This window comes from Eretmochelys imbricata, chromosome 24 (genome assembly GCF_965152235.1).
Source record: "Eretmochelys imbricata isolate rEreImb1 chromosome 24, rEreImb1.hap1, whole genome shotgun sequence".
NCBI classification, from domain to species: Eukaryota; Metazoa; Chordata; order Testudines; family Cheloniidae; genus Eretmochelys; species Eretmochelys imbricata.
The window spans coordinates 15074247-15086722 of record NC_135595.1 but is presented as its reverse complement, the minus strand read 5'-3'; the positions used below and the strand labels follow the sequence as shown (position 1 = coordinate 15086722).

The window sequence follows — 12476 nt, the reverse complement described above, 5'->3', positions numbered from 1 at the left end:
TAGTCTCCAGAAGTCCTGCTGGTGAGCAGCGTATTGCCTGCAGCCTGCTGACAGGAGCCATTTGTGCACCAGGCAAAGGGGCGCAGGGTAACTGGGACACTGTCCAGCCCCTGGCCTGCCTTACGCGTACTTTGGCGCCAATCAGGATGGCGTTTGGTTCTGGAGCTTCCCAAAAAGGGCCCCTTGTTTACGGCATGGGGTCTAAGCTCAGCTCTTTCCTGCCAGAGTGAGAGCCAGCTGCAGAGCCGGATGGAGGGTAAGCCGGAGGCAGGATGGGATTGGGGAAGGGGATTTGCCATGGCTGGGTCTCTCTGGGGAGCGTGGCGGGTTGCTGGGATGGGGGCTGTCAGTTAGTGGCAGGGTCAGATGGAGCTGGGAGTTCAGGGGCAGGAGGGACTTACAGCACACACTCTGATACACACACACACTCAAATACCCCATAAACAGGCACACACGTGGCCCCTTCTGACCTCAGAAGCTAGTCAAAGTAGGGGGTTCGGGGGATGTCCCAGCTGGAGGCAGAAATCGAGGCTAGCCAGGGATCGGCTTTGACACAGTTTTGTTTATTAGCAAGCAGAGTACAAAGCCCCGTGTCTCTGCACCCAAATCACCCTGGTGTGGACGCGTTAGGATTCTCCTGTCGACCTAGCTACCACATCTCATAGGGATGGATTCAGTACAGCGCTGGAAACCCCACCACCGACGAGGGTCTGCACGAGAGTGCTGTAGCCATGCGGCTGTAGTGTAGACACACTGCTTGTGTATGAGCTCAGTGTCTGGGTGTTCTCACACACAGCCCTGCCCAAAACAATACCCAGCCCCAAAACTCTGTCTGTCTGCGTGGGTGTGTGTCACACGCACCTTTTGTCTTTACTGGGGATTATGTTTACAGCTATGATAATGGGAGGGTGAGTTCACACCTGTCAACCTGACTAGGGTTTTAACCCAAGTTATAGAGAGGTTTCACCCAGCTCATAACACACACACACACACACACACACACACTCAAGAGACTCACAACAACAATGGACACAAACACACAGTCACGCTCCTGCCACACTCACATATACACACATGTTCACACACACACACTCAGAGACAGACACACACACACTCTCTCTCACACCCACCCACTGAAGCACACTTACAGACACATCAAGCTGGCAACCATAGAGATGCAACAGGGACACATGGACAGTCCCACACAGTAAGACACGCAGAGGGTCACATGCACACACAGACAAACTGACAGTCCCAAGCACAGACAATCAGACACACAGAGAGGCACATGCACACACAGAAACACGGACAGTCCCCCCCCCCCCCCACAGACAGTCAGACACACAGAGTCCCATGCACACACGGACAGTCCCCCCCCCACGGACAGTCAGACACACAGAGTCACATGCACACACAGACAGTCGTCCCCCCCACAGAGTCACATGCACACAAGTTTCAGAGTAGCAGCCGTGTTAGTCTGTATTCGCAAAAAGAAAAGGAGTACTTGTGGCACCTTAGAGACTAACACATTTATTTGAGCATAAGCTTTCGTGAGCTACAGCTCACTTCATCGGATGCATAAAAGTGGAAAATGCAGTGAGGATGTTTTTATACACACAGATCATGAAAAAATGGGTGTTTATCACTTCAAAAGGTTCTCTCTCCCCCCACCCCACTCTCCTGCTGGTAATAGCTTATCTAAAGTGAGCACTCTCCTTACAATGTAAGGATAAGCTATTACCAGCAGGAGAGTGGGGTGGGGGGAGAGAAAACCTGGATTTGTGCTGGAAATGGCCCACCTTGATTATCATACACATTGTAAGGAGAGTGCTCACTTTAGATAAGCTATTACCAGCAGGAGAGTGGGGTGGGGGGAGAGAAAACCTTTTGAAGTGATAAACACCCATTTTTTCATGATCTGTGTGTATAAAAACATCCTCACTGCATTTTCCACTTTTATGCATCCGATGAAGTGAGCTGTAGCTCACAAAAGCTTATGCTCAAATAAATTGATGCACACAAGGACAGTCCCACCAGACAGTCAGACACATAGAGAGTCACATGCACATACAAACAGTCACACACACACACGCTCTTAGTCCATTGTGGAAGCTCAATGGCTCAGAATCTGGGCTCCTTACTGGGGCTCTGGATATAACCACAGTGTTTTGGGGGACACCCTCCCCCCCAACCTGTATCAGCCCTGGCCTGTGCATCTCTCCTGACTCCCAGGTCCTCTCCCCTTTCCAGACCATCTCCCCTTCCTGTCATAGCCATCTCTGCTGGGGCCCCCTACTGAGCCTCCTGCAGCATGGCCTACTGGGGGGGGGGTCTACCTCCTGCCCACTCCAGCTCCAGGTGGGGCTGCTAGTCAGGTTGCTCTGTTTTAGCTCATTTCTGCTCAGTTCATGGGATCCCTCAGCCGGGGCTCTGCTCTTTACCAAGCAAGAAAAATGGCACAAAACTCCATGCTCAGCCAGAACCAACCTCAGCCCTGCCTCTCACACCCTCTCTGTACCCAAACCGGCGGGTTCTTCACTACCATGGAGGTTTCCAGTGGAACCCAACCTGGGCCATGGCGGAAGTTGGGAGACACACCGGAGTCCACAGCATCCCCTGCTGTTCACTGAAGCGATGCCGATGTGGAGGGCTAGAGCTAGGGTGATGATAACATGACCTGGGTGGAGGTGGAGTGTTATGAATGGATCATCACCCCATTCCCTCCTGGCAGAAAAAGAAGACCTTGAATTTTTCCCACACTTTGATTAGACTGGTTTCAGAGTAACAGCCGTGTTAGTCTGTATTCGCAAAAAGAAAAGGAGTCCTTGTGGCACCTTAGAGACTAACCAATTTATTTGAGCATGAGCTTTCGTGAGCTACAGCTCACTTCATCAGATGCATACCGTGGAAAATGCAGCAGACTTTATATATACACAGAGAATATGAAACAATACCTCCTCCCACCCCACTGTCCTGCTGGTAATAGCTTATCTAAAGTAATCATCAGGTTAGGCCATTTCCAGCACAAATCCAGGTTTTCTCACCCTCCACCCCCCCACACAAATTCACTCTCCTGCTGGTGATAGCCCATCCAAAGTGACAACTCTTTACACAATGTGCATGATAATCAAGTTAGGCCATTTTCTGCACCAGCAGGAGAGTGAATTTGTGTGGGGGGGTGGAGGGTGAGAAAACCTGGATTTGTGCTGGAAATGGCCTAACTTGATGATTACTTTAGATAAGCTATTACCAGCAGGACAGTGGGGTGGGAGGAGGTATTGTTTCATATTCTCTGTGTATATATAAAGTCTGCTGCAGTTTCCACGGTATGCATCTGATGAAGTGAGCTGTAGCTCACGAAAGCTCATGCTCAAATAAATTGGTTAGTCTCTAAGGTGCCACAAGTACTCCTTTTCTTTTTGATTAGACTGAGACTCTTCCCAGACTGCGCCTCACTGAATTCTCGTTCACTGAGAAGCTGGTTTGTACAGCTCTGAAATTCTGCTGTGATGTTGGTGTGCGCGGTGGGAAACTGGTGTGAGTGGTGGGATACTGGTAATCAAGGTGAGATATTGGTGTGAGAGGTGGGAAAGTGGCGTGAGAGGTGGGAAAGTGGCATCAGGCATGGGATATTGGTGTTAGCTGTGGGATATTGGTATTCGATGTGAGATATTGCTGTGAGAGGTGGGATACTGGGGTTAGCTGTGGGATACTGGGGTGAGAGCTGTGAAACAGATCTGACATGTGGGACACTGGCGTCAGTGGTGTGAAAGGTGGGATACTGGTGTTAATACTGGTGTCAGTGGTGGGATACTGGTATGAATGGTGAGAAACTGGTGTTAGCAGTGGGATCTTGGTGTTAGTAGTGGGATACTGGGTGAGAGGTGGGAAATTGGTTTTAGAAATGGGATATCGGTGTCAGCCAAAGGAACAACTATCCCATTGCTCCACTGCCACTGGGAAGGGCCACGTTCCATGGGGCACAGACTGGGAGCCATGTTTGGTTCAGTAGCGCCCCCTGCTGCGGGCGAAACTGATGGCAATATTAAAGGGGTGAATGAGGGTGATATTAACATGGGGGTGATTGGGCACCACAAGGAAAACCCTGATCTGTATCTCCCCCAGATAGGGCAAGGGGTGACCCAGATGAGCTGGGTGCGGGGGTTGTTTGTTATCCTGGGAGGGGGGTGTCTTTTACCTCCCCAATGTCCTGCCAGCACAAAGAAAGCCCAGCTGTTATCTCAGCAGGGTTCTGCTATGGCCACCACCATGACAGCCAGCTCAGCCAGCCCCATCACCATCATCAACAGCTTCACCACCCAGCCCCACACGGCCAACGCTGCCATCTCAGCCAAACCGCAGCCCCTGGAGAAGTTCTACAAGGGGGAGCCACTGGCCCTGGGGGTGAGTATCCTGTGCACTGGGGCGGCTTCCCCACCCACCTGGGACAATCAGCCAATGAGAGCTTGTTCTGATGATGTCGTGGTTTGAAGGTGGTGTCCCATTGGCCAAAGGATGCTAGGGGGTGGAATTCCAGAAGACGACTCCCTCCAGCTCTTAGGATAAACTGGGTGGGTGTTTACGTGACCCAGCCCCGTCCTCTTGCTGCCCCCATGTTTGCCCGAACGTGGGCCTCGTGCCAGGGAGGAGCCTGGCCTGGTTACCCCAGACACACCAGCATCGTTCTTGCAGAGAATGCAGCCGGCTGGGGCCAGCATAATCCCCTGACAGTGGGCACCTATTCCTCCTGTACCTGCCAGACCATGGGGTGCTGGTACGGCAGGCAGTGCTGGCGTGTCCCCCTGACCGTTGCTTTTCAAGCCCAGAACCCCCCAGGCCAATCTGCATCCAGCCTGTCTGTATTTCAGCATGGCTGACTTCCCTGGTGGGAGCCATGGGGTGGTTCACAGGGACTGTGGCTTCTGTTGGGATTATAATTCCCAAATTTTTGTGGTGATAAACCATAGAAACATTAGATTTGTCTCCCTGATGGCCTGGATCAGACCCTTGGGACCATCTAGCCTGGAAACCTGTCCCCTCCCTGATGACCCAGATCAGACGCATGGGCCCTTAGGCCTGGTATCACATCCCGTCCCTGCCACCCTGGATCCGACCCACGAGCCCATCTAGCCTGGTATCACATCCCCTCCCTGCCACCCTGGATCAGACCCATGGCCCCAGCCAGCCCAGTACCCTTCCCAACTCTCCCTGCTGTGTCAGATCTGATCAATGGGCCTACTTACTCCTTCCCTACCATAAACTCCTAGTGTGCCCCTTGGGCAACTCCCTTATTCTTCCTCTGTGCCTCAGTTTCTCTACCTCTACAATAGCGATAACAACACATTTGTGCCTCCCAGGGTGTGGGGGTGGGGAGGATCAGTGCATTAGACTAAGACTATCAGAGGCTATGGTGATGGCAGGGCCGTCCCTAGAGGGGTGTGGGCCCAGGATATACGTGCCAAGTTTCTTATCAGACCCCGCCCAGGCCCCACCCCCACTCCACCCCTTCCCCTAAGGCCCCACCCCGCCTCTGCTCCTACCCTGCCCAGTTCTTCCCCCTCCCACGAGCATGCTGTGCCCTTGCTCCTCTCCCCTCCCTCCCAGCACCTCCTGATGCTGCAAAAAACTTCTGATCCATGGCAGGCAGTAGGCGCTGACTGGCAGGGCCCACTGGCGGGCAGGAGGTGGTAGGGGAAGGGAGAGGTTCTGGTGGTGGGGGTCCTCCTCACCCCCCCCCCCGCCCACTTGCCGCTCACCTCCCTATTTGCCTCCTCACCCCTCTCGCTCACCTGCCCACCCCCGCCTCACCTCTCCGCCCACACGGGGGCCCCCAAAGTGTGGGGGCCGGAGCAGTGGCTCTGATTCGCCGTACCCAAGGGATGGCTCTGGATGATAGGCAGGCACCAGATAAATACCCAAGACAGAGGGACCTGTTAGGAGCACCAAGGGGAAAGCGACCCCCAGTGAGCTCGGAGTGCAGTGATGAAATTCTTGGCTTCACTTCCTGGTAGATCACCCAGATCCTAGTTGGAGCCGTGCAGGTTGCTGTCGGGATGGTGATGGCTATGATCAACTCCTATTTGTGGATATTAGCATTGACTGTGCACGTCCCGCTATGGAGTGGGTTGCTGGTAAGTCTCCACCCCACCCCGCCTTCTGCCATCGGGTCACATGTAGGAGCAGGGAAGGATTGGAGCATACTCAGTGCAGACAGATCCTGTGGAGAATCTAGCTGCCAAATTCTAACACATCTCTATGGAGCATGTGCAAACAGAAATTTTTCAGATGCTTATAATTTGGCCAAATTTGAGTGGACTTTTTATGGAACAGCAAAAGGCACATCCCTGGCCCCAGGGTGACCTCCTCCCCCGCCACATTTCCAGGCCCTGCTCCAAAGCATGCAGGCCCTACAGCTTCTCAATGAAACAGTTGTAAGAATTATTCTTACCAGGGTCAAAACAACGTATTTTCCCCTAGCCTCATCCTCAGCAATGGCTGAATGATTTGGACTGAAATTTATCCCCAAAATCAAGCCTGCAGCAGACTGCAAAAGGGAAATTTCAGCGCTAATAGTTAATGCTTGGCAAAGTTATCAGCACCTGAAAGTAGGATCTTATAAGGATGTGTCGGGCAACATTACCTCTAGGTGGCGCTAGCAGAAGACCCTACAATAGGATACGTGGGGCTCTAATCCCACCAGGCAGCTCGCCAAGGCTCAGGAGAGAAATATAGAGACGCTCAGGGTCAGGCTGTGGGTGGATCAGCACAGACGTTGGCTCCCATGTGACCACCAGTCTTCATCCTGTCTCCTGCTGGACTACCTCTCCCAAGCACACCCTAGTCTAGTATTTCCCAGCATCCACAGCACCTATCCACCCCTGCTGTGCTCCGCTAACCCTAGACACAGGCACAGCACTGCTTCTAACCCTTTCTCTCTCCCCCACACAGTACATCATCTCGGGGTCCATCTCAGTGGCGGCTGCAAAGAATCCCAAGATACCACTGGTACGAATTGATGCCTCAGTTTCCTATCTATCTGTCTATCTATTGTGAGAAAGTTCCTCCTTTGCGTTGGTGGGTTCTGCTCTTTCTGGCAGGTTTGCTCACCTCAGAGGTTCACAGCAGTCCGCACTTTGGCTCCTTTTGTTAGTGGCACAAACCTGTTGTTCACTCAGCTAACCTCATCACTGGCCAGCATGGGGAAAAGGAGGAGAACAATCCCCGCAGTCTCTGCTGGCCCACCTAATGGGTTGAGGGATAGGCCAGAGACCTTCCCCTCTGGTGGGACCCACAGTCCAGATCAACACCTCTTATATCAAACAGGGAGTTGGGGGGATAGGAGGAACCTGGGCCTGCCCTCTACTCCAGGTTCCAGCCCAGGGCCCTGTGGATTGCAGCATCTATAGTGTCTCCTGTAAGAGTTGCGTGACAGCTACAACTCCCTGGGCTACTTCACCATGGCCTCCTCCCAACACCTTCTTTGTCCTCACCACAGGATCTTCCTCCTGATGTCTGATAACGCTTGTACTCCTCAGTCCTCCAGCAGTATGCCTTCTCACTCTCACCTTTTTGCGCGCCTCTTGCTCCCAGCTCCTCGCACACACGCCACAAACTGAAGTGAGGTCCTTTTAAAAACCAGGTGTCCTGATTAGCCTGCCTATCCTAATTGATTCTGGTAGCTTCTTAATTGGCTGCCTTAATTGGTTCCAGCAACTTCCTGATTGTTCTGGAACAGCCCATTATCTTACTTAGGGAAAAAGGGATCTGCTTAATCCAGGGCTAATACATCTACCTTCTATCACTGTCCTGTAGCCATCTGGCCTGATCCTGTCACACTATCTATCTACAAGAGCAGAAGCTTGAAGGGACTAAATCAGACAGATTAAGGAACAAAATGAGTTACACCTGGCAAGGAACATAAAAAGCAACAAGAAGAGGTTCTATAAATACATTAAGAGCAAGAGAAAGATGGTAGCAAGTGTAGATCCACTACTTAGTGGGGAAGGAGAGCTAATAACTCATGACATCAAGAAGGCTGAGGTGTTTAATATAGGGCTGTCAATTGCAGTTAATGCATGCAATTAACGCAAAACAAACAAACATGATTAAAAATAGTTGCAATTAATTACAGTTTCAATAGCACCGTTGAACAATAATAGAATATCAATTTAAATTTATTATAAATATTTTTGGATGTTTTTCTACATCTTCAAATATACTGATTTCAATTACAACACAGAATACAAAGTGTGCAGTGCTCACCTTATATTCTTATTTTTGATTACAGATATTGCACTGTAAAAAAGATAAACAAAAGAAATAGTATTTTTCAGTTCACTTCCTACAAGTACTGTACTGCGATCTCTTTATCCTGAAAGTGCAACTTACAAATGTTGAATTTTTTTTTTTACATAACTGCACTCCAGAACAAAACAGTGTAAAACTTTACAGCCTATAAATCCCCTCAGTCCTTCTTCTTGTCAGCCAATCGCTCAGACAAACAAGTTTGTTTACATTTACGGGAGATAATGCTGCCCGCTTCTTATTTACAATGTCACCTGAAAGTGAGAACAGGCATTCACATGGCACTGTTGTAGGCAGTGTTGCAAGGTATTTATGTGCCAGATGGGCTAAACATTCGTATGCCCCTTCGTGCGTCGACTTTTAGGCTCTAAAGTTTTACATTGTTTTGGTTCTGAGTGCGGTTATGTAAAAGAAAAAAATAAATTCTACAATTATAAATTGCACTTTCCCGATAAAGAGAGTGCACTACAGTACTTGTAGGAGGTGAATTGAAAAATGCCATGTTTATTTTTTTTTACAGTGCAATATCTGTACTCAAAAATAAGAATATAAGGTGACCACAGTACACTTTGTGTTCTGTGTTGTAATTGAAATCAATATATTTGAAGATGTAGAAAAAAATCCCAAAATGTTTATCATAAATTTAAATCGGTATTCTGTTATTGTCTAACAGTGCAATTAAAACTGCGATTAATCACGACTATTATTTTAATCTCGTGATTATTTTTGTAAATCGATTGGCATTCCTAGTTTAATATCTACTTTTCTTCAATTTTCCCTAAAAAAGGTTAATGGTGACCAGATGCTCAACACAATTAATACTGACAACCAGGGAGAAGGAACACAAGCCAAAATAGGGAAAGAACAGGTTAAAAAAATATTCAGATAAATTGGATGTATTCAAGTCATTAGAGCCTGATTAAATTCATCCCAGGGTACTTAAGGAACCAGCTGAATCTAAGGCTTTTGACACAGTCCCTCAAGACAAGCTCATGAGCAAATGAGGGAAATGAAGTCTTGATGAAATTCCTATAAGGTGGGTGCACAGCTGGTCAAAAGAGTAGTTACAAATGGTTTGCTGGGAAGCTGAGAGAGCGTATCAAGTGGGATCCCGCAGTAGTTCTTCCTGGGGCCAGTACTATTCAATATGTTCTTTAATGACGTGGACGATGGAGTGGAAAGTACACTTATGAAACGTGCAGATGACACCAAGCTGGGAGGGGTTGCAAGCATTTGGGGTGACAGGATTAGAATTAAAAAAGGCCTTGACAAATTGGAGAATTGGTCTGAATTCAAAAAGTGAAAGGAAAAATCAAATGCACAGGTACAAAATGAGGAATAACTGGCTAGGGGGTTGCTGAAAAGAAGCTGGGGTTATAGTGGATCACAAACTGAATATGCGTCAAGGCTGTGATGCAGCTGAGAAAAAGGCTAATATCATCCTGGGGTATTAACAGGACTGTTGTATGTAAGGGATGGGAGGTAACTGTCCAAGCTACTTGGCACTGGGGAGGCTTCAGCTGGCATATTTTGTCCAATTCTGGGCACCACATTTTAGGAAAGATGTGGACAAATTGGAGAGAGGCCTGAGGAAAGCAACAAAAATGACAAAAGGTTTAGAAAAGCAGACGTCTGAGGAAAGGTGAAAAAAGCGGGCATGTATAGTGGTGAAAGGAAGTTGGAGGAGGGGCCTGATAACAGCCAAGGGGAGGTCAGGTCTGGAACAGGCTTCTCAGGGAGGTTGTGGAATCCCCGTCATTGGAGGTGTACAAGAACAGGTTGGACAAGCATTTGTTGTCAGGGATGGTCTAGGGTTATTTGTCCTGCCTGAGTGCAGAGAGCTGGACTCGATGACCTCTTGAGGTGCCTCCCACATCTAATCTATCTATCTATCTCTTATACTCACAATCACTCATTCTTTCCAAAGCGGTTGGAATGATTTGAACCGTACCTCAACCCAGCGTCGCAATTTAGCCCCTAAATGTTCCTGCTACAGCAATGGGAGTGAACATTATGATCACAAGAATGGGATGTCAAAGTGAGGGCTCTCCCCGCTGCTGTTGGGGGGGTCTTCCCCGAGAGGGGCTTGGCTTCATGTCATGTTGTCTGCGTGTGTCCAGCTGGGCTCTCAGCGCACTCCTCTCCCCACCCCCATCTCCTGGCCAGGTGAAAGGCAGCCTGGGAATGAACATCATCAGCTCGCTGCTGGCCGGATGTGCCATGATCCTGTACCTGATCAGTTTGATGGAATCCAGGTATCAGTCCAGGTGTGACTGGTACCCAGAGAATTGCTTCCCTTATGTGAGTACCTGGTATCACTGCACGAGGGCAGGGCTGTCAGTGCATCCATCCCCTTGCTCCCATGGGGACCAACCTGCCTCCCATGGCCACCCCTAGGGACTGCCTTAACCAGCTGGCAGGGAATGGGGCACGGGGCCTTTCCCCTCCAAGGGGCGCTGGCTCTGATCCAGCCCAGGGTGGGGACTGGCTGGCTTGCGGGGTAAGGTTGAGGGAATGGGACATGGGGCCTTTGTCCTGTAGGGAATTCAACAGTTTCCCGTTGGCAGAAGGTAACCATGGCCTGCATCATGGTTCTGTTCCTGTTCACCTTCCTGGAATTCTGCATCTCCATCTCCACTGCGGCCTTTGGGTGCAAAACCATCTGCCGGGACAGCTACAGCCAAGTGGTAATGATGCGTCACCATGGGGCCTGTATTAATGACAGGGATGGTGGAGGGGAGGGGGGTCTAGCGGGTTAAAGTATGGGGGGAGGCGGGGGAGCTGGGACTCCAGGGTTCTATACTGGGAGCACATCACTGGGGTGTTGCTGGGCTGAGAGGTGCGCTTGAGTCCTGTCCTGATAGGTTGTCCTTACCTTTTCCTCCAGTCTGTGGTCATTTACCAGAACATGGTGCCTCCAGGTGACCCAACTACTGCCACCAACACCCACACGGATGCTGTTGCCTGCACTCCTCCCCCTTACAAGGGCCTCGCCACCGCATGAGCTGTTAACTAGGGCAGCCACTGCCTGGATCACCAGCTCCCTACATACCGTGCCCACCTGTGCCTTGCTGGAGACCAAAGCAGCAGAGTGGGAACCGGTCGTAGCATCTCGCTCCCGACACTGAGCCTGCTGACCCCCATACACTGATCACACTGACCATGGAGAGAGACATGTCCCTACAGCATCACACAATCGATCTGCCGGTCTCAATGCCCTTTCCATCCTACCCCTGTGCATGGGATCTCAGCCCCAGGTCCCACCACTCTATAACATGTCCAGGCTGCCTGCAATAAAACCTTTGTCTCTAATCATCCAGCCCTCATTTCGCTCCTCTGTTCAGTGGGATCCCCTGATCCTAAGCCCCAGCCCCAGGTTGTTGGGGGGTTTATCTGGACTGTCCCTGCTGCCCCCCACTAACAGGGCCAGTGTGTGCTGGGACCCAGGATGAGGTGCCTGGAGCCTGAGGAGGTGGGGACAGGGAGGACGGCAGGAGTGACTGTGAGAGCAGCTTTGGTGGGGGCTGTTGGAGAGAGACAGGACATGCAACAGAAAGAGAGAGAAATTACCATAGCTGGGATAGAACTCTGGCTCCCAGCCCCTGCTGCTCTAACCTACCAGACACCCCTCCCCTCCCAGAGCTAGGATAGAACCCAGGAGTCCTGGCTCCTAGCTTCCCACACTGAGCACTAGACCCCACTCCCCTCCCAGAGCTTACGGTAGAATCAAGGAGTCCTGGCTCCCAGCCCCCCTGCTCTAATCTGCTGTGATTCTTCCCCACTCCCTTCCCAGATCCCCCCACCCTTCAGTGATCTGGGACCTCCCCCCAGGAGAACTCAGCAGGGTGATTCCCAGAGAACCCCAGTCCCCAAGCCCACCCTCCCTCCAGCTTGCTTGGCCTCCGTTGGGCTCTGGGGCTGGAGACATCTGAGCTGGTAGCCCAGCCAAGAGCCACGAGACCCATTCTCTGAAGCCTCAGAACTTTTCACCCCAATGTCCATCACTGATGTTTGACCATATCCCCAGGCCTGGCACCTCTGGGCCTGCGTCTGTGCTCCAAAATTTGGGTGCCTGCCCTGCCTTCATTTAGCACCAAGCTTTTAGGTTTGGTCTCATTCTCCACAAGGGACTCAGTTCTTTGGAATGGGGCGGGGCCTCGGGTAGAGAGGGG

At 50.7% G+C, this 12476-nt stretch overlaps 1 protein-coding gene across 5 annotated transcripts; it reads left to right on the top strand.

The window, feature by feature from the left end:
* Window positions 1-11619, top strand: LOC144279512 (membrane-spanning 4-domains subfamily A member 4D-like). 5 transcript variants are annotated; one of them, XM_077841050.1, is made up of 8 exons: window positions 8-256; window positions 3428-3564; window positions 4249-4404; window positions 6012-6131; window positions 6949-7005; window positions 10471-10605; window positions 10872-10991; window positions 11192-11619. In XM_077841050.1, the coding sequence occupies exons 3-8, from the start codon at window positions 4258-4260 to the stop codon at window positions 11306-11308; spliced, it is 696 nt and encodes a 231-aa protein (XP_077697176.1). In that variant the 5' UTR covers window positions 8-256; window positions 3428-3564; window positions 4249-4257; the 3' UTR covers window positions 11309-11619. The 5 variants fall into 5 exon arrangements, with proteins under 5 accessions (XP_077697180.1, XP_077697176.1, XP_077697178.1 ...); XM_077841052.1 differs by having other exon boundaries at window positions 4246-4404; XM_077841054.1 differs by lacking the exon at window positions 10872-10991 and having other exon boundaries at window positions 1-256.
* Window positions 11620-12476: the final 857 nt, after the last annotated feature.